Source organism: Anguilla rostrata, chromosome 16, assembly GCF_018555375.3.
Source record: "Anguilla rostrata isolate EN2019 chromosome 16, ASM1855537v3, whole genome shotgun sequence".
In the NCBI taxonomy this organism is placed as follows: domain Eukaryota; kingdom Metazoa; phylum Chordata; class Actinopteri; order Anguilliformes; family Anguillidae; genus Anguilla; species Anguilla rostrata.
In genome coordinates, this window is record NC_057948.1 from 333,898 (window position 1) to 356,068 (window position 22,171).

The 22,171-nt window shown below is 44.6% G+C and overlaps 1 protein-coding gene across 1 annotated transcript in view; it reads right to left on the reverse strand.

The window, feature by feature from the left end:
• Positions 1–19,945, reverse strand: part of LOC135242603 (SH3 and multiple ankyrin repeat domains protein 2-like) — a 110,374-nt gene extending 90,429 nt beyond the window's left edge. The window contains exons 1-2 of the mRNA XM_064313753.1: positions 19,583–19,945; positions 3,838–3,919 (exon numbers count right to left, since the gene is read on the reverse strand). Of these exons, the coding sequence (XP_064169823.1) occupies positions 3,838–3,919; positions 19,583–19,889 (389 nt within the window). The 5' untranslated portion in view covers positions 19,890–19,945. The remainder of the gene's footprint in view (positions 1–3,837; positions 3,920–19,582) is intronic.
• Between the last annotated feature and the right edge of the window lie 2,226 nt (positions 19,946–22,171).

The following is a 22,171-nucleotide window of genomic DNA, read 5'->3' on the forward strand; positions in this document are numbered from 1 at the left end:
GAAATGACCAGAACATTAAAATTGATTTCTCCTACTGAGGTATTATTATTCTTGATACACTGTAGAAAAAATGTATTTTTCCCAAACATTACAGAGCTCACTGTATTATTGTATACACAATAGACGTGATAGGTGAATGGCATGGCAATACAGTCTGTCCAGTGTGTTACAAAGCAATTAATGCCCAGACTGGTTAGGGCCAGACCACCCTGCATGTACTTGATTTCATCTGATCTGGGAAACTAAGCAGGATCAAGCTTGGTTAGTAATTGAACAGGAGACCACCTGGGAATACCAGGGGCTGTAAGTACTTCAAATTCAAACCTACTGTGTGCTAGCCTGTCAGGCAGCTAATAGGATAGCTCTGTTATATCTTTAAAAGATGAGCCAGATCACATCTCCTGTCTGTTATGCCCCCTGGTGGTGGAATGAGTTTCCCACTGCAGTCTGAACGGCAGGAACTTGGCTCCCCTGAGATCTCAGAACTCATAAGTTCTCTCTCTAGTTGTACCTTCCTGTTACACTGCACATTGTGGTTTACTAGGTGTACATTACACTCAGTGATGATAAATGGGGAATCTGCCTATTTGACCTTACACACTGATATGATGCGCATATTTGAGAGTTACACACTGATGTTCTCTACTACTGTTCATCACTCTGGATTAGAGCCTCTGCCATATGATAATGATGTCGGTTGCACTGTAATGTACACAGCCTGCCTCCGATTGGCCAGTACACGGCAAAGCCCCTGATTGGTCTAGAAATGCTCTGAGCACAGCCCTACAGTTGAGGCCAAAAGTTTACATACACCGAGGCTAAAGATATTAAAACTCAGTTATTCACAACTCCGCACATTTCATGTTACCATGCATTACTTTTGGCAAGTCAATTAGGGCATGTACTTTGTTCACATCAGACGTCATTTTAAAACAACCGATTATAGACATATTTATTTCAGCTTTAATTCACTATATCAGAATTCCAGTGGGTCAAAAGTTTACATACACCAAGTTGACTGTCCCTTTGAACAGTGTAAGGTAAAATTTCAATTTTCCCAATCAACTCTGTTGTCCCTTGACAACGGGACATATTCTTCCATGGTGCGCACACTGGTGGAGTTGTAAAATTGCACTGCCGTACGAGTGGAGCTGAATGGAGCCATAAAATGCCCCAGGATGGGGAGAGCAGCTGAAAGCTGCATGGGACTGTCCTTTGTGGCCCCATTTATTGAGGGGAAGCAATCTTCAAATGGCTTATCCTCCTGGAAGAGTTGGAGGAATCAGATGACAGGATATTACCCTCTTGGAGCTATGGCCATACCAGGTGGAGGGTCAAGAAGAACTTCAATTTGGGGCCATAAACTGCTGCTCTGCAATCCATGTACAATGGCCTAGGCTGTCCTGGGTCAGGCAAACCTACTACCATGGACTGAAAGAATGCATCATATGTATTTGCATGCAGATAACTAAGGATGATATGATAAATGTGGGGGACTGTGAATAATATCATACATAGACAAGCACACTGAACAGGTATGAAATGGTATATGTAAAGCAGAGTATATTTATGCACAGGTATAGCTACATAATTGTCTGGGTCACAGATGGGTCACCACCATGGACTCCCATAGAGAAGTATTTGGAGAATTGATAGGTAAAATCATAGGATCACGTACCATCGTGCAAAGTATCTTATTACTGTCACTGGATTTTGATGCTTCTCCTGTGTCTACAGAGGAGGGGAGAAGTGCAGTTTCTCTCTTCCTGGAGGAGTAGGAGTGGGGTCTCTTGGTTGGGCAGATGTTACCGGCCTATTTGTGTCCAGATCTTATTTGGGCAAACCAAAGGAGCTGTGGGGTGTGGAAGGCTTTCTCAGGATTGGATTTAAGGGAAGTCCAAAGAAACATTCGGGGAGAATCTGCTTAAGTTCTCCTGGTACCATAGTCTTTGCTGTACAGAATATTTGGGCATCCATCAACACTCACTTTGTGTTCCTTTTCTTTGTCCTAGTTTGTTAGTTTGTATGTCTTTTCTTTTCATAGCAGTCTTTTGTCTTGCTTTGTAAAATAAAATGTTCACCTTTTCCATCAATAAAACTGCCTATCCTCGGTTATTGCCAACGGTCATATTGTGTCATAATAAACAGTTTTTTCCCTTTTTCAGAACAACCAATACACGTATACACAAACCTGTATTCACATACATCTTCACTTTACAGGATTTGAAGTTAATGGAGTTAGATAAACATGTTTTCCTCCCTGTGACTAAATCAGTATGGAAGATTCCAAAAACTGATGTAATTACTTTTTAGAAGCTTCTGATTGGCCAGTTATCATAATTAGCAGTTAATTTGGAGTTAATTGGGAGTTAATTGGCACCTGTGGCTGTATTTAAGAGCCTACTTTTAGAGCCACTGCATATTTGCCCTTGATGCCATGGGAAAATCCAAGCAACTCAGCCAAGACCTCAGAAAAAGAAACTAGGGACCTCCACAAGTCTGCAATTTCCAAACAACTGAAGGTGCCAGGAGCATCTGTACAAACAATTGTATGCAAATATAAAAATATTGGAACCACACTGACACTGCATCATTCAGGAAGGAGGCACAAATTAACTCCCAGGAATGAATGAACTTTAATCCAAAAGATTAAATTGAACCCAAAGACAACAACAAAAGGAACTGGTGGAGGAGTTGGAGGCATCAGGTACCAAAGTATCTACATCCACCATTAAGAGAATCCTACATCGCCATGGCATGAAAGACTTTCACACAAGGAAGAAGCCCCTACTTCAAGACTGCATAGAAGAGCCAGAATGAAGTTTGCAGGTAATCACCAGCATGAAGACCTAGCCTTGTGGAGGAGAGTTCTCTGGTCAGATCAAACAAAAATAAAGCTGTTTGGCCGTAATGATCAGTGCTACGTATGGTGGAAAAGGGGTGAGACTTTTAATCCTAACAACACCATCCCAACTGTGAAGCAAGGGGTGGAAGCATCATATTGTGGGGGCATCATGCTGGAAAAGGGACTGGTGCACTTCAGAAAATCATGAGGAAGGAGGGTTATCTAGAAATACTGAAGGAACATCTCAAGACATCAGATAGAAAGTTAAAACTTGCTTGCAACTGGGTCTTCCAGCAGGACAATGATCTTAAGCATACCTCCAAAGTTGCAACAAAATGGCTGAAAGACAACAAAGTGAAAGCATTGGAGTGCTGACCTGACCTGAATCCCATAGAAAATTTGTGGACTGAACTGAAAAAGCGTGTCCGAGCAAGGGGGCCCACGAACCTGACTGAGTTACACCAGTTCTGTCAGAAGGAATGGGCAAAAATTCTGGCACAGTATTGTGAGAAGCTTGTGGAAGGCTACCCCAAATGATTCAAGTTAAGCGATTAAAAGACAATGCCACCAAATACTAACAAAGTGTATGTAAAGTTTTGACCCTCTGAAAATCTGAAATAGAACATAAAAGCTGAAATAAATCAGTTATTATTTTGAAATGACTTCTTATGGAAATAAAGTAGATAACCTAATTTATTTAACACAGGAAATGTATTGTAATATGAAATGTGAGGAGTTGTGAAAAATTGAGTCTGAATGGCTTTAGCCTAGGTGTATGTAAACTTTTGGCCTCAACTGTACGTGCAACTCTACGTGGGAATCTCAGAATAAAAATGACCACAAGATTCTACATGAATCAATGCCAAAGTCAGTGAAATGCAGGGGGTTTGATTTTGTGCTGTCCGCAAATAGAAAGACTGCCTAGGGTTAACATCCTGTACACAGCACAGAAGAGAGCTCATATCCCAGATCTACAAGTAGACTGCCCCTACCTGGAAGCATCAAAGCTGTCATAGGACCCCACGGTGTAATGTCGAAAGAGCTTCCTTCGGTCCAATCTGTCCACTCGTGTTTCTGCAGATGGGAGAGCATCAAGGATCATTCACTGACAGAAAAAAATCACGTTTCTGTGAGACGCAAGCAAGCCAGAGCCATAGACAGTTTCCAAGAATCGTTCTCCAGGGCGTCGAGCACTGTAATTATTCCCTTTGGCAAAGAAAAGAGCTTCCTTCCCTGCCACTACCTTTCCAGATGAAGGGGGCCCCACAGACTCTGTCTGCCAGAATCTGCACATGGGGCTTACAGGGGTGGGGCCTGCCTATCTGCCACACCCTGCACATAGGGGGCCTGACTGTCTGCCACACCCTGCCCATGGGTTCCACAGGAGCCTGACTGTCTGCCACACCCTGCACGCGGGGCCCCACAGGAGCCTGACTGTCTGCCACACCCTGCACACGGGGCCCACAGGGGCCTGACTGTCTGCCACACCCTGCACACAGGGCCCACAGGGGCCTGCCTGTCTGTCACACCCTGCACACGGGGCCCACAGGGGCCTGACTGTCTGCCACACCCTGCACACGGGGGCCCACAGGGGCGGGGCCTGACTGTCTGCCACACCCTGCACGCGGGGCCCCACAGGAGCCTGACTGTCTGCCACACCCTGCACATGGGGCCCAGAGGGGCAGGGCCTAACTGTCTGCCGCACCCTGCACGCAGGGCCCCACAGGAGCCTGACTGTCTGCCACACCCTGCACACAGGGCCCAGAGGGGCGGGGCCTGACTGTCTGCCACACCCTGCACGCGGGGCCCCACAGGAGCCTGACTGTCTGTCACACCCTGCACACGGGGCCCACAGGGGCCTGACTGTCTGCCACACCCTGCACACAGGGCCCACAGTGGCCTGCCTGTCTGTCACACCCTGCACGCGATGCCCCACAGGAGCCTGACTGTCTGCCACACCCTGCACACAGGGCCCACAGGGGCCTGCCTGTCTGTCACACCCTGCACACGGGGCCCACAGGGGCCTGACTGTCTGCCACACCCTGCACACGGGGCCCACAGGGGCGGGGCCTGTTTGCCACACCCTGCACACGGGGTCCACAGGAGCCTGACTGTCTGCCACACCCTGCACACAGGGCCCACAGGGGCCTGCCTGTCTGTCACACCCTGCACACGGGCCCACAGGGGCCTGACTGTCTGCCACACCCTGCACACGGGCCGACAGGGCGGGCCTGTTTGCCACACCCTGCACACGGGGCCCACAGGAGCCTGACTGTCTGCCACACCCTGCACACAGGGCCCACAGGGGCCTGCCTGTCTGTCACACCCTGCACACGGGGCCCACAGGGGCCTGACTGTCTGCCACACCCTGCACACGGGGCCGACAGGGGCGGGGCCTGTTTGCCACACCCTGCACACGGGGCCCACAGGAGCCTGACTGTCTGCCACACCCTGCACACGGGGCCCACAGGGGCGGGGCCTGTCTGCCACACCCTGCACACGGGGCCCACAGGAGCCTGACTGTCTGCCACACCCTGCACATGGGGCCCTGGACCTACGAGCCACATACTGTATATAAATTCTGCCCAACCCTGGACATACAGGCGAGATACTGCAGGTCAAAGCTGCCCAACCCTGGACCTACAGGCGAGATACTGCAGGTCAATTCTGCCCAACCCTGGACCTACGGGCCACATAGTTTATTTACTTTATTTTATTCAGTTTATTTTTACAGGGACAGTGCACATTAATGAACATTTCTGTAAATGTACCAGTTTAGCCAGCATGGCTAATTTTCAACTGTAGTCCCTGGGCAGGTACATTAAAAACAACAAATACAAAATACAAATTCAGACATAATACAAATAAGTTAAAACAAAGATTGTTATGCATAAAACAGACAGCACATATTTTGGGATATTACAGAGCATGGTAACACACCTCGTTGTCTTTTAACCATACTTTCAGGTAAGTTGTGAATGAACGATATGTGTTGCAGTTTCTCATGTGTATATGTGTATAAGATTTTTCCATATATGAGCTGCCCTCACTGAAAAAGCTGACTGTCCAAAAGCAGTCCTCCTCATAGGAATAATACAACCCCCCTTGACAACAGATCTAGTTGAGGGGAGGGGGGGAGCCAAGCCATATATAGCAAAATATTGAATTCAAAACAGACAACTGTGAATTTTATTAAGTTGTCCCAGCTCAATAAATTCAGATTTCTTAAGCAGTGCCAGTGGTGGTAACTATTGGGCTTCCTGTCAAGCACCTTAAGAGCCTGGTGGTAAGCTGACTGTACAGGTTTCAGTGGCTTAAGCCCAGGTTGTCAGACAGTATGTTAAGTGTGGAATGATCAATGCATTAAAATTTAATATGGCTGCCTTAGTGATTAAAGAATTTGTAATATAATGGAAATCGGACAAATTACATTCTACTATTCGTTAACTTCTTGATTTGCTTTTTGAAGGTGAGATTAGAATCAATTGTAATGCAAAGGCAACTGAAGTCCGACACTTCCTTCAGCTTTTCCCCTGATACATAGATATCTGATACAGAATCATCGGTTGTTCTTTTTGTGAAGAACATACAAACTGTTTTCTTTACATTGAGATGAAGATAAGAGTCAGTGAGTCACTGTGTGACATGGACTATCATTGCAGATAACTTATGTGCAGCTTGCTGTTTGGTCATTGCATGTACATAAATCACAGTATCATCTGCATACATATGTACTTCAGTGTCATGGTTTGTTGAGGTAGGACCCAAGCGCAGAGTAAAAACATGGACAGTCCAAAAGGTAAATTTTAAACCAAACCTTTACTTGACAAGATAACAAACATGGAACCGAAATAAAGCCACGACCGGAAATTCCAAAAAACTCCAAAAATGCTTGTAACAGAAAAACACAAAGAACTCAAAACACTTGAAAAAACTTGAAACAAGAAAACAAGCAGGGGAATTCAAAATCCTCAAAATACACAAAACACAGGGAGGAGAGGGATAACGAGAGGGATAACTAGACATAGGTGGGCACAATGATTGAATAACGAGACACCAATAATAGAATCAACACAGGAGACAAATGAACCACAGTACAAAGATTGCCACCAACGGGCGGCCAAAAAAGGAATAACCGGAACAGAAAAGGAAGAACCATGACACCTCAGACTCACTGCAAACAGTGGGCAGGTCATTTATATAAAGACTGAATAAGAGAGGACCCAAAACGGATCCCTGAGGTATGCCCACATCACAGCTAAGGGCAGATGACAACTCTCTATTCACCTTAACCCTCTGAGCCTTGCCGTCCAGATATGGCATCAGGGGAAAAATTGAATAAGGACAGCTTTGCAACAAGGACCCCATGAGTGACAGTGTCAAAGGCCTTCCTTAGATCTAAAAATATGGCCCCAACAATCCCCCCTTTATCCTGTTTGGACTTAATACTCTCCAGGAAATAGCAGTTAGCTGTTTCCGTTGAGTGGTTGGCTCTGAAGCCAAATTGCATAGGATGCAATCTGAAGGGGCTGTTGTTGAGATGGGCAGTAGGTTGCTCTGCCATATATTTTTCTATGACCTTTGACACCACAGGGAGTATACTAATTGGTCTGTAGTTGCACACATCTAATGGGTCACCTGTTTTAAAGATGGGTGTTATTATGGCTATCTTCCATGCCCTTGGGAAGACCCCTACATTATCTGTTTAAGTTTGTTATGAGATCAGATATGCACTCATTGAACATTTTAAAGAACACTCTGTCTATTCCACAAACATCTTAATAAGTTATCACCTACAGGTGATAACTGATTAAGTCTCTCTTGGTGGCTAGCTCAAGCAATCACTGCACCCTTTCTCATTTTTGAAAAACTACAATGGGCGGGTAATTTGAATTTGGAAATACCTCCCCCCAACATCCCATGCTAGGCAAAGGAGGGGTTGACCGGGCCAACAGACAATTTCTTACTTCGTTCAGTAGTCTTCAGTAGTCACTTCTGCAATTCGTCTCAGGTGTATCCGGAGGATATTTGGCCTTGCCAATTTCAGTCAGCCATTGTTTTGTCTTACCCTCATCTTGTGGTAGGCAAAAAAATTCCTTCCTTTGCTGATATAAACCCATAAAATTTGCCTCACTACTGCAAAGTCGCATTGTCTAAAAAGTAAACTTAACTGAAAACCATTAAGTTTACTGTACTGCCTCACAAGGTCTGAGCGAAGAAGTAGCGAAGGACCCAGTTGACGGTTGGGAGTCAGGGAGTGGCTTGGCCTAGGTGACCTCCAAGGCGGTAAATAATTACAAGCAGTTGGAAAGCTTGGAAGTGTGAAATGACTTTACGCTGAAGTATCTGAAGCGTAGCCCACCAGTGCATGTACTCCCCTAGTGGATGTACAGTACACCATCAGTGCATGTACGCCCCAGCAGATGTAACCTCCCAGTGCATATACTCCCCCAGATGATGTAACCTCCCAGTGCATGTACTCCCCCAGAGGACGTACACCCTCAGTGCATGTACTCCCCCAGAGGACGTACACCCCAGTGCATGTACTCCCCCAGAGGACGTACACCCCAGTGCATGTACTCCCCCAGAGGTCGTACACCCCAGTGCATGTACTCCCCCAGAGGACGTACACCCCCAGTGCATGTACTCCCCCAGAGGACGTACACCCCCAGTGCATGTACTCCCCCAGAGGACGTACACCCCCAGTGCATGTACTCCCCCAGAGGACGTACACCCCCAGTGCATGTACTCCCCCTGAGGACGTACACCCCCAGTGCATGTACTCCCCCAGAGAACGTACACCCCCAGTGCATGTACTCCCCCAGAGGACGTACACCCCCAGTGCATGTACTCCCTCAGAAGACGTACACCCCAGTGCATGTACTCCCCCAGAGGACGTACACCCCCAGTGCATGTACTCCCCCAGAGGATGTATGCCGAGCTGGAGAAACTTCACCCTGCTCATGTGCGCTAGGCTAACGTATGATGTTCTTGGGGCATTGATCTGACAGCACTTCGGTGCAGCACTACAGAGATGCTGAGATGGCTTCCCACTGGCATCCTGCCTCTCTGCTGCGGATGTGTGATGATATGAACTCTTAGAAGGCTGCGTGGGATTTGCCACCTCCTTCCGACCTGCTTTAACCATTCACTGTCTGGAAGCCACTATTCGGATCCACCATTTTCTGTTCTCCAATTGGATATGACACACATGCCATGTAGCCAGTAAACTTCATTTTATTTCCTTCAGCACACAGTGCAATAATGTAATCGCCAACACTGACAGAAATAAAGCAGTTTTTTATTTTTGTTTGTTACATCCTTCTGCCCAAATAGGGCGCTGGCTTCCGAGAGCTATATGGTCGATCTGTCAGCTTTTAGGGAAATGTGCTCACCTGCAGGAGACCCATGTAAGGAGATCTGAGGTGATCTTTTTTCTACATAAGGACCTCATCTGAAGGAGTTCCAGTCTGATTAGGGCAAGTAATACAAACCACAACAAATAGCTGATATATAGTAAATCTGGGGGAGACTGGTTTGATAAGATCTTAAAGTAGGCTTGGGCCTGGGGCAACTTGTCCACTGAGCCGGATTTGTCAGCACAGATATTCCCCGATGCTTTTCCAGTGGCGATACTTGAGCGATGAGTCGCAAGAGAGATCCAGTCTCAGTTTTGCTTTTGCCTGATTCACCCTGCAGCTATAATCTCAGGAACATGTTTATGCTAAATCCTGAAGCATGTGTTCCACCCCAAGATTTCCGAACAGCTAAAATCCAGAGGAAAAAATTTTGGGTGCGTTAAGCGGTTTGCTGGTGTCCTGAGAGAAACTGATTTCAGTTCAGAAGGCTGATCTTTCCCTGTCTGATTCCAACTCACTATTCCTTCTAATAGTGAGCTAGACTGATTGATTAGATTTTCTTAAAGATTATTTGTTAATGAGGCCGTCTGAGTCATGTGGAGGTATAATCACTCGCCTACCACTGCAGAGACCCGGGTTCAGAGGATGTACGCCCCAGTGCACACCTGTGTTTTGTAGTTGTCATGTCCGTGACCATGAAATGCACTTTTTGTACATCGCTTTGGATAAAAGAGTCTGCCAAATAAATTTAATGTAATGTAATGTAATGTTCAATCCCCGGAAGTGGTACTTCCTGTTGGTCAGATGTTCCTACGAACACAATTGGCAGTGTTCGCGGGTGGGAAGCCGGTGAAGGTATGAGTCCTGATCGCTGCATTAGCGACTCCTGCTGGTTGGTCGGGGTGCCTGTCCAGCGGGGAGGGGATCCGGGGGAGACAGCATGAACCTCCGCGCGTGTTATGCTCTCCAATGAAACTCCTTGTTGCAGGGGCGTGTCTATGGGTGGGCTGGGGTGGGCATTGCCCACCCAGAGATAAGCCTTGCCCACCCAGAGGAATCATCTGCCCATCCAATGAAAACTCTGAAAAAATCACCGTTATAGCTATTTTTTTAGCATTCATAGTTTTCGGTAATTTTGTCATTGGTCATACAAAATGCACTGCTTTCCTACTGACAATTTTGAAGGTGTGGGTGTGCTTAGTCAGTGCTGCTCCTTATTATCACCAAACCACAACACTTCGTCACAGTACAGACATGATTAAGTGAACTGCAAAACCTGTTTGTAGCCAGTGACCAAATGAAACATTTGTTTAGTGTCACAGAGTTTGATAATTTTTTCTTTTTCATGGGGTAATGGTCTCAGACCCCCCTTCTAGAACCCAGATGGAAAGTGGGGAATCTGCTTTTAGTTCCTATGGCCACAAACTCTGGAATTTTCTCCCAGAAAACCTTAGAGCCATTGTGGGGTGGGGATGGCTGGTTTAAGCAGCCACACCTGCCCTGGGTCAAGCTAATTAGACCTGGCCAATTGGATAATTGGTTAAGAATTAGATAATTGGCCAGGCTAATTGGACCCAGGAACAGGAGTGGCTGCACCTGTGCGTAGTGAGGTAATCACTGCGCACAGGTTAAATCTGCCATCCCCACCCACACCAGGGAGCTTCGGTCATGACTGGGTTACATCTGCTCACTTTGGCTGTTACCATCTTGCCAAACCCTCGTGAAATAAATCTGGACTGTTTGAACATCTTCTCCCTGTGTCTCTGTGCTGGAGGGCCCCAAAGAAAGCCACTTCGGTGGCCTGTGGCAGGCATGTTTGCCACAGTGGCGCCCAACGTGGGGCTTCTCCGGCACAGGAAAGAGGCACAGGAGGGCCAGCCAGGAAGCACACTGGAGGAAGGGCGGCTGAGGTGTTCCCGACAGGGCTTCGGGCGGATCCTCCAGGCCAAAAACAGGGAGCGGAAGATGACCAGGGAGGGGAAGGAAGCGACCCTCAGCTGGGATGCTGAGGAGCTGCACCTGGCCGGGAAGGCGGGTCAGCTACGTGCGGCGCACGAGCGGTGGCCGCGCCGTTTTGCTTCCTTTCTCGTCCGTTTGGTTGTTTTTAGTTCTTTGTTTGGCCTGGTTGGTTTGCCCGGAGCCCATGAGGGGATAAGCCTGCAGCCGCCCACCAGCAGAGCCAACTGGCGGCCACCACAGCCACGAGGGTTCCTGGTCCCCAGTGCCACAAGAAGGCCAGCCCACCAGCCCACCAGCCCACCAGCCCAGCCACCCCACCACAGCCCCTGGAACAGCCCAAGCCGGTGACGCCCCCACCAGCCAGCAGAGCAGCCCAGGACTTCCCGTGCTCCGGGAGGGAGGAGGAAGAAGGGCCGCCTTGTCGTCCGGGGGAGGGTCAGCATGTACTGGACTGTTCCGGGGCCACCCACCCTGACTTTTTTTTAGCGTGTTTAGAGTGTTTTTATTTATTTGTTGTCTTTCGCTTTGTTGGGAGTGCGGGGGTGGCGGGGGGTAGGCTTTGGCCAGTGATTCTCCCTGGCCTCAGTTTGGCGTTGGGGGTATGTGGTGTGGGGATGGCTGGTTTAAGCAGCCACACCTGCCCTGGGTCAAGCTAATTAGACCTGGCCAATTGGATAATTGGTTAAGAATTAGATAATTGGCCAGGCTAATTGGACCCAGGAACAGGAGTGGCTGCACCTGTGCGTAGTGAGGTAATCACTGCGCACAGGTTAAATCTGCCATCCCCACCCACACCAGGGAGCTTCGGTCATGACTGGGTTACATCTGCTCACTTTGGCTGTTACCATCTTGCCAAACCCTCGTGAAATAAATCTGGACTGTTTGAACATCTTCTCCCTGTGTCTCTGTGCTGGAGGGCCCCAAAGAAAGCCACTTCAGTGGCCTGTGGCAGGCGTGTTTGCCACAGCCATCAACACTGTCAGCAGTGTTTTTTAATAATAATTAATTACAGTTTTTTGTGCTATTTTCTGTAAAGCACTTTGTAAACTTTGTTTAAAAAATGTGCTATACAAATGAAGTTTATTATTATTATTACAAAAATTGGATGCTGTAATTGTATTCCTTTTGCCCCCCCCCCTTCTCAAAATTAAACTATGCCCGTGTTTACATACCCTATTTAGGAAAAGCAACATTTTTGTTGTTGCCCACCCAAATAATCTAAATGCCCACCCAAAGATGACATCCTAGTAACACCTCTGCTTCGCTGTCAGGTGAAAACAAGCGGCTGGTGACACATGTATCAGAAGAGGCATGTGGCAGTCTACACCCTCCCCAGACCAACACAGGATAACGCATCGACCAGGACTGTGGCTGGTCCACACGGGGAATTGGTATAACGACTAACGACCAGAAAATGGGGGGAAAAAACGGCAAAAAAAGAAGATTATTTGTTAATGAGGAAATGGAGGTCTAGTGGCAAAACAGATGATGTGGTTTAGCAGGTGGTTACCCCGTTTTTTAATTTTTATGAGGAAGGTTGCAGGTACAAACCCAAAAAGTTACATTCATTCACGTGTAAGGAGAAATGATATCTGAATGTACCTGCTGGCTGCCACTCCATATAGCATAATGTAAAAAAATAAAATAAATAATAATAATAATAATGTAACATGCACATACACATATAGCTTCTTGCGCATATTTGCATATTATTGCACATTATACATAATATTGTTACCTTGCAAATAGCAAATAAAAATAAAACAAAAGGCCAGTATATATATATATATATATATATATATATACATATATACATATATATGCATACACACATACATACACATACATGTACACATACCCATTACCCCCCCTCCCTCTACACATCTCCTTATACAACCCCCCCTCTTTAACTCTTCAATCGTATCAAATCACCAACCCCTTCTCCCTTCCCATCAACCCCTGTATCCCATCACCAGCCACCATTAAAGACAATAAATAAATAAATAAATAAATAAATAAATAAATAAATAAATAAAATAAAAGAAAGTGCATCCATGACCAGCATGTATACCAGAATTGGCCCACTGATGAGCCACAAAACAGATGCCTCCTTTACATAATGAGGGATTGTGGAATAAGGGAGTCTGGGCATGCCACTTAGTATCCCAATTAAGTAGTTTTTCGTATTTACGCCAGATTGATACTGCGTGAGCAATTATTGGGCCAAAATGTAATCTACACTGTTTCAATGAGATATCTATGAAAATTATGTCCTGTAGGGGGGTAGGAGCAACCATATTTCTCTCCATGTTTATCCAGGGGGGCTCACAATCTGAATCAAACCAACTTGCTAAAGGACGAAATGATAAAGCTTGAAAATACAGTTTAAAATCTGGTACAGCAAGTCCACCAGATTGTTTTCCATTCTGCAAAGTTGATAGTTTTATACGAGCTCGCTTACCTTTCCATATGAATTTTGATATACTTCTATGCAACTTATCCCAGTAACCACTGGGTGGAGCAATGGGAATCATAGAACTACAAAAATTAACTTATAATATATTAGGTAATAGGTAATATATTCATTTTAATGATAGAGATTCTTCCGGATAAAGAGACAGGTATATTACACCATCTATTGAGGTCATCTAGGATTGACTTCTAGATGACCTCAAGAGTTCTATTATAATTTACTGATACAATTTTTTCAATAGAAGGAAATATATCTATGCCCAAATATTTAAAGTGAGATACAGTAGGGATCTCATGAGTGGGGATATCTTTGGAAGGGGTTTTAAGCTACATTAATGATGACTTGGACCAATTTATTTTATAATTTGAGATTGAGCTAAAATTGTTAAAAATATCAAGAGAGAGATCGAGCGATATCCTCAAGGTACAACAAAATGTCATCAGCGTAAAGAGAAATATGATGGTCAGAAAAATTAACAGTAATTGGTTTGATAGTTTTAGATTGATGGATAGTCTGAGCTAATGGGTCCATGGAGAAAATAAACTGTATAGGTGAGATTGGATCGCCTTGCCTACTGCCACGGGTAATTTTAAATGAAGGAGAGCAGATATTACCTGTTATAACACTAGCTGACGGATTAGCATATGTTTTAAATCATGTTTATAAACGTTGCACCTAGTCCCATATATTTTAAGACAGACCAGAGATATGGCCATTCTAGACGATCAAAAGCCTTTTCAGCGTCAACAGAAAGAACAGCTGAAGAAACCTTAGCATTAGAGGAAGAATTAACAATATGAAGGAGACGGCGTAGATTATCTGAAGAGACCCTTTTCATCACAAAACTGCTTTGGTCTGGGTGAATCAGTTTAGGGAAAAACTATTCCAGATGATGAGATAAAACTTTAGAGAATAATTTGACATTGGAATTAATCAAAGACTGGGGGCGGAAATTGGAACATTGGTTCGGCTCCTAGTCTTTTTTTTAACAGAAGCGAGATTAATGACATATTCACATCTCTCTCAAATGAACCTTTAGAGATGGCTGTATTAATCATCTCAAGTAATAAGTAATAATGGTCACTATTACGTAATTTATTAGCCAATAACTGACTAGGTCGACTGCCATGGAAGTAATAGTTGACTCGAACTCTGTGGATAGCAAATTCAGCTCTTTTCCTGATCAGGTTATTTAGTTCAGTCTTAACCTTGGCCAGTGTGGAGGCTACATGTTGAGAATAATTTCTTTGTTGAGAGAGCTCTAAGACAGATAACTGGTGTTCTAATTCAGATATTTTATTCTGTTGTGACCTGAAGCAAATGCAGTTGCATTATTTCTTATATAGCCTTTAATGACATCCCAAAGTATCTAAAAATCATCAACTGAATTTTTATTGATCATTAAGAAATGACTTAACTCAGATTGAAATTGTTCACAGAATGTTTGGTTGCCCAATAATGTACAGTTAAAGCGTCATCTGGTGGCTCTTTTTTTCTTAAACTTGGAAAATTGAAATTAACAGAAATAGGCATGATGATCTGATAGACTCATGGGTCGAATTTCTATTTTTTTAACAGAGGAAAATAATGGTGAAGATATTAAAATAAAATCAATCCGGGAGAATGATCTATGTCTATTAGAATAAAAGTTAAATTCCCTGGTGCCTGGATTATGAGCACGCCAGGTATCAATAAGGTTAAAATCAGATAGCAAATGTCTTAATGCATTTGTAGACCGAGAATGATGGTTGAATGCCTTAGATTTATCCCACATATGATCTACAACAGCATTCATGTCTGACCCAATAACCTGTTGAAATTCAGTTAGATCCATCAATATATTGGTCAACGATTGAAAGAAATTTGGTTCATAGGAATCAGGTGCATACACACTAACAAAAACAATTTTTATACCATTATAAATACATTTAAGAAAAGCAGTTCTGCCCTCCTGATCATTACCTTTGTCTGCAATTAGCTTCTTGTCAATGATTATAGCGACTCCCTTAGTTTTGTTTGGGGGTGAGGCGAAACCAGCTAATTCATAGCTGTGATTTTCTATGTACTTCTATGTACATCTCTTTCACGTAAGTGAGTTTCTTGTAACATGGCAATCTCAATTCCATTTCTTGCTAAAATGTCCAGACAGCTAGCCCATTTAATAGCACTGTTAAGACCTTTAAGGTTCCATGAAAAAATAGTTAATGAGGACATTTCATTTAGAGGAGTAAAGTATAGATTAAATATTTCTTTCTTTGTTAATAAGGATCCTAAATTCAAAACAAACAAAAAGGGCCATAATAAGTACCACCCCTTGGTCCACGCCCAAAGTAACCCAACTAAAAAATAGGAATAAAAAAGTACATAAATATAATGGTGATTGGTGTCCCTCCCAGCAAATCCTCCCCACCCTGCATAACTATCGCAGGGTTGCAGCATAGCTACAAATGGTGGCCCATCCCCTAAAGTCCCATAGGGTGGCGATGGACCGGTCAACTCCCGGTGCAACATTGTTGGGGAGCGCCAGGTAGACAAATGTCTCAAAGCATCTGTGCCATCTGAATTAACTATGTGACAACCTCCCATTACCAAAATAAATTCCATTATACATTTTCCTTGTATTGTACCTACTTTCCCATTGGTAAGCGCATTGCCCCATCATGCCGACCAAAAAAAAGAAAAAAAGAAAAACAAATAAAAACTGGCCAGAATACCGCCACCCACAGGTTCATCATATGATGGACTAAATCAAGACTGTATGTAGAATGATTTAATTTGAAGAAAAGAAGACCATAATATTAAAATAATGATGATGACGATGATGACGACGAAGATGACAACAATACTAATATTATTATCATTATCATCACACGATAATACCAAACACCAGCACCATTATGACAATAGACAATCATAAAAGTAATACAAACAAGATAAAATGAAGTAAATAAGATTAAATAATAATAATAACAGCAGATTCTGAGCAATCTCTCATGATGGTGTTGCAGGGCAGGAGTAAATAAAACCTACGATTGTGTTCTTGGGTCAGTTTGTCTTGGGGTAAAAAAAGAAGGCGAGACTCTGCCGGTAGACAGTATGTGAGGCTAGGTTAAACAATTCAGAATTTCCAAGACATCTCAAAACACATTTTTCACATTTGTCTAGTGCCCAGCAGTCTGATCTTGTCCATCTGAACAAAACCCATTTGGTGTCTGTGCCGCGATGTTCCCTCCCAGACAACGTTCGTGAAGCACAATTTTGATGTTGGTGACACAGCTTATTAATCAGCACTTTCACAGTGTTTCTCCAGAAAGAACATCTTCAAAAAGAACATCTTTGTAAAGAGCTGAATTACATGCTCATAAATAACAGTACACAACCCAGCTCTTGCAACTGGTCTAGCCCATGCTTATTAATTAGAAAACTGGATGGTTCCTATCAGTTCTGTACAGACTGCAAAGTTAATGCTGTCACTAAAGCCAACTGCTATCCACTGGAGGCTGAAGAATGGAGGCTGTTATTGTGGTTTCTGCCCTAATTTCTCTACCGTCGTGACTCCCATGATTGACTCCTAAGAACAAAGGTCTCCTTCCACTGGTCCCCTACTTGTTGACTAGCATTAGAGAGCATTAAGGCCCTTTTGTGTAGTGCTCCCGTTCTGTCAGCCTCTCGTTTCAATAAGCCACTTAAACTGGTATTGATGCTAGTGACGTGGGAGCTGGTCCAGTTTTGTTGCAGGAAGAAGATATGCAAATTGATCATCCAGTGTGTTTTTTTCTCACAAGTTCAAAAAACATCAACATGACTATTCAGCCACTAAGAAAGAAACACTAGCTCTCATATGGGCAGTTCAAATTTTTGATTTGTATCCTGGGTCTGTTCATATGCCCGTGGTAGTACTTATGGATCATAGCCCACTGGTGTTTTGCAGAACATGCAGGACAAGAATCAATACCTTGTGCGTTGGGCACATCCGGTGAAAAGAGAATGCATTGGCATTTGCATTGTCCTGTGCATGTGCCTGGACTTCGGTTTGTAAATTGATGACCTGAATTGACAGGGCGATATGTTTTTAGTGTTCTTCCTATCTGTCCCCCAGTCTGTTTCCCCTTTTTCACTCCCCCTTTTTTTGGGCATCAGCTAGTCTAGTGATGTAGTGGAGTGCTGGGCTGTCTGAGACCTGGAGCCTGTTTTTTTCTTAGATGGTGTACCCTGCCATCTATGACTGGCTACAATCTGGATGGTTGGAGTGGCACTGTGCTAAGTCATGAAAATGGAATATTGTACAAAAATGCCATGCTATGGAATATTATGTTTGCTATGCACCTGCTTAAGAATTGTGGAGACTGGTGCCCCCAGCTGGTGGTGCAGGTGTTACATCCTTCTGCCCCAAATGGGGGCACTGGTCTCCTACAGCTGTATTGATCTCTTTCCAGGGAACTCTGCTCACCTGTGGGATACTCAGTAAGGAGTTCTGAGGTGATGCTCTCCCTGCATTAGGAGCTCTGACTGAGATTCCCTGCATAGGAGCTTGAATGAGGTGATGTCTCCTGCTTAGGCCTTCAAGGAGCTCTGAGGTGATGTTCTCCCTGCATAAGGAGCTCTGACTGAGGTGATGCTCTCCCTGCATTAGGAGCTCTGACTGAGGTGATGCTCTCCCTGCATTAGGAGCTCTGACTGAGGTGATGCTCTCCCTGCATTAGGAGCTCTGACTGAGGTGATGCTCTCCCTGCATAAGGAGCTCTGACTGAGGTGATGTTCTCCCTGCATTAGGAGCTCTGACTGAGGTGATGCTCTCCCTGCATTAGGAGCTCTGACTGAGGTGATGCTCTCCCTGCATTAGGAGCTCTGACTGAGGTGATGCTCTCCCTGCATTAGGAGCTCTGACTGAGGTGATGCTCTCCCTGCATTGGAGCCTGATGAGTGATGCTCTCCCTGCATTAGGAGCTCTGAATGAGGTGATGCTCTCCCTGCATTAGGAGCTCTGAATGAGGTGATGCTCTCCCTGCATTAGGAGCTCTGACTGAGGTGATGCTCTCCCTGCATTAGGAGCTCTGACTAACGTGATGCTCTCCCTGCATTAGGAGCTCTCCAGAAGGAGTCCCGGTTCTCTTTCTCCATGGGAGGAAATCAGAGGGAACCCACACAGACACGGGGAGAACATCAAAACTCCCCACAGAAAGGCCCAAGCTGAGATTCAAATCCACAGCCTTCCTGCTGTGATGCGACAGTGCAACCCACTGCACCACTGTGCCGCCATTGTAACAATTTTTTTTTGTAAATAAAATTTAATCTTCGTATAAACCAGGTGTTGGCTTCTCTTTGTTTACAGTGGCAGTGTGCAGCCATAACAAGACTTGTCAGATTCCCTACACTGGTTATGACTACAGCAGCTTGCCTATAAAAGCAAGGGAGAGCACATAGACAGCTATGTACAGAACAGAAAAAACTGCTTGACTCAAGTGGATGTAGCGTTGGACAGCTAGCAATGAATGCTAACACCATCAGATCTAGCTAGCTCTGAAATTTTCATGGATAAATCAAAAAGCTCACATATTTATCATATACCCATTGCCAAGGAATACTACTGTTTCTTAAAATGATAAAGGATAAATTATTTGAATGTTTCTATATATATCATCTCACATTTTGTACCCACGTGTACACTCAGACATTTTATTCAGGTTAAATATAACAGCCACGGCAAGGCAGCCCCTATACAAATGAGAAGAGGGAAGGTACAGAGCGCAGCAATACCAAGCTAAAGTATGCTGTGCACCAATCCACCTACAGATAGCCACAGCTAGTACAACCAGCAGAAACCCAGCCAGCCAAAACAACACATTCAGTCTGTTGGCTCTGATATTAAAACACAACCCCTGTCAATCACATCACTGGCTCCTCCCTCACCCTCCCTCTGTTTCCCAGTCCCCAAACTCATGTTACCTCTGAAGTGAACTTTCTTCCTGGTTCTGGGAGTCTCTTCCATTTGGTCCTGCGAGTGTGCCTCCCCGTGGGCTGACTGGAATTTTCCGGAATCCCAGATGCTCCCCCTTCTCCCCACTACACCCCCGGGACTACAATGCCCGCTGAGAAGCTCCCACAAAGCGTCCTGAAAGCTGTGGGTGAGCAGCCATGTTCCGCGGCATGAAGTGTTGCAATGACAGACGCCTGGAAGGAGGAAACACAGCTCTGCACTCCAGGAGAGATGGAACAGAGGATACAGCGCAATGGCAGAGAAAGGAACCGGCATGCTAAGGCCCACGCCATAGCAACCGTGCTGCACGGTGTCCAGGATGTTTCCATGGAAATGCATCAATCTAGAATGTGGGTTAGTGCTGTGCTGAAGGGGTCTGGAGAGACGGGGGAGGGGGGCACTTGTGCACACTACGAACACCCAGCCGGGGGGGGGTGGGGGGGTAGGGGGGAGAGACCTGCTCCCTCCACCCCATAACCATCCCACCACTCCCCATTTATGCTCTCCCATTTGGATTTGGCCAGTGTCATTTTCATGTCAGTGATAATCTTTGGAAACCTGAATGCACACGTGCGTGTGGACTTCACAATGAGGTCGACCAGATGACAGAAATCCACAGTACTGCATGTGTTCTACGCTAGCCAGCCACACTGATATACTTTCTGACTGTAAGGATTTAGTGGGTGCAGTGCTGTTTTCGACCTATATGAACAAACCTATATGAGGCACCACAGAATTGCAACTAGGACAATAAATACAACATCCTAAAAAAAGATTAAATTAATCTGAGATGAAAAATCCTTTGATTGATGCAAATAGTAATAGTTGTCATTAAAGAATACCCAGTGTATAAATGCAAAGTATGTACAAACAAAGCTACATTTTCCTCCAGTGTAAAATTATTAAAAACAACAAGTAAATATATTCATATACAGTTTATTATATAATTATTTCTCCCCCTCAGAATTCATGAGGGTCTGGGCAGAGAGGCAGTTGCTCTCCGGCAGAACATGAGAAGCCTGCACCTATGTTTGACCTGTACTACATATACACAGGCATGCTGCATTGAGCACAGCACACTGTAACAGAGCAGGGTGTGTTGTTCTGGGCCTGATCGCTTTGTAAACAGAACAGGGTGTGCTGTTCTGGGCCTGAGCGCTCTGTAAACAGAGCAGGGTGTGCTGTTCTGGGTCTGAGCGCTCTGTAAACAGAACAAGGTGTGCTGTTCTGGGTCTGAGCGCTCTGTAAACAGAGCAGGGTGTGCTGTTCTTGGCCTGAGCGCTCTGTAAACAGAGCATGGTGTGCTGTTCTGGGTCTGAGCGCTCTGTAAACTAAGCATGGTGTGCTGTTCTGGGAACCAGACGGATCGCTCTGTGAACAGAGCATGGTGTGCTGTTCTGGGTCTGAGCGCTCTGTGAACAGAGCATGGTGTGCTGTTCTGGGCCTGATCGCTTTGTAAACACCACTTTGTACCACTTATTGTAAAGTGTCTTTGAGTTCATGAAAAGCGCTGTATAAAATAAATGTATTATTATTATTATTATTATTATTATTATTCATAATAATAATTTATTATTCTGTAAACAGAGCATGGTGTGCTGTTCTCCACTGCCAAGTGTACTGCTGGCTGGAGCCACTAGTTAGCATCTAGTGAGCTGCTGAGCCAGAGCAAAGGGGTGGCCGGTGTCCTCATATTGAAGAGACCTGAAGTGGCGACAGTGATCCTCTGTCGTTTGACCTACTCAGTCTAAAATTGCCCACTTCAGGTCCTCATAGATGGATCTCGAGGACGCCGGCAGGCTGTGCGCAGCTTGCTGAGCTTCCCTGGTGGGAAGGGGAAGCAAACGCTCAGCCCACTCCTCTGTAGCCCACCCGCAGGCAGCCGCTGTACCCTCAAACATGGCCAGGTACGCCTGTACGTAGGGATGGGCGATTTGGCCTATAAATAATATTCTGATATTTTAGGCTATATCGTGATACACGATATATATCTCAATATTTTGAAATCTCCTCTAATGTACTTCATAAATACTCGATTTAACCCTTTGATGCATCTAGTAGTCCCTGCAATATATGTCCGCATTAAAACATTCTTGTTTATATTCATTAGTGGTTCCTATTAGAACAATTTTAAAGTTGCATGCAAAAAGGGGGAAATCACAACCAAGTCAAATTTAAAGCAACAAAAACGTGCAGGTCTTGTTTATTTATGGAGAACAGAAAGATGATCATAAAGCCACAATCATGCCAGTGCTAGATTATGGTGATTCATTTGCATGCTCACACCTCTGCTCTTAAGACACTGGATGCCATCAATCATAATGCTTTGCGCTTTATTTATATCATATAAATATCATATATGATATTTCTCTGTGACTTACACAGAATGAAACATCTACGTTTTGTGGACGAACTTAAAAACATAAATAATTGCCTGAGAAAAGACAAAAATTTAGAAATAAATAAATTTTAAAATAAATTTGTTATTGCATTATTTTTATTTGTTTTTGTGTTTTGTATTGACTATTGTGAAGCACTTTGTTTCCTGTATTGAAAAG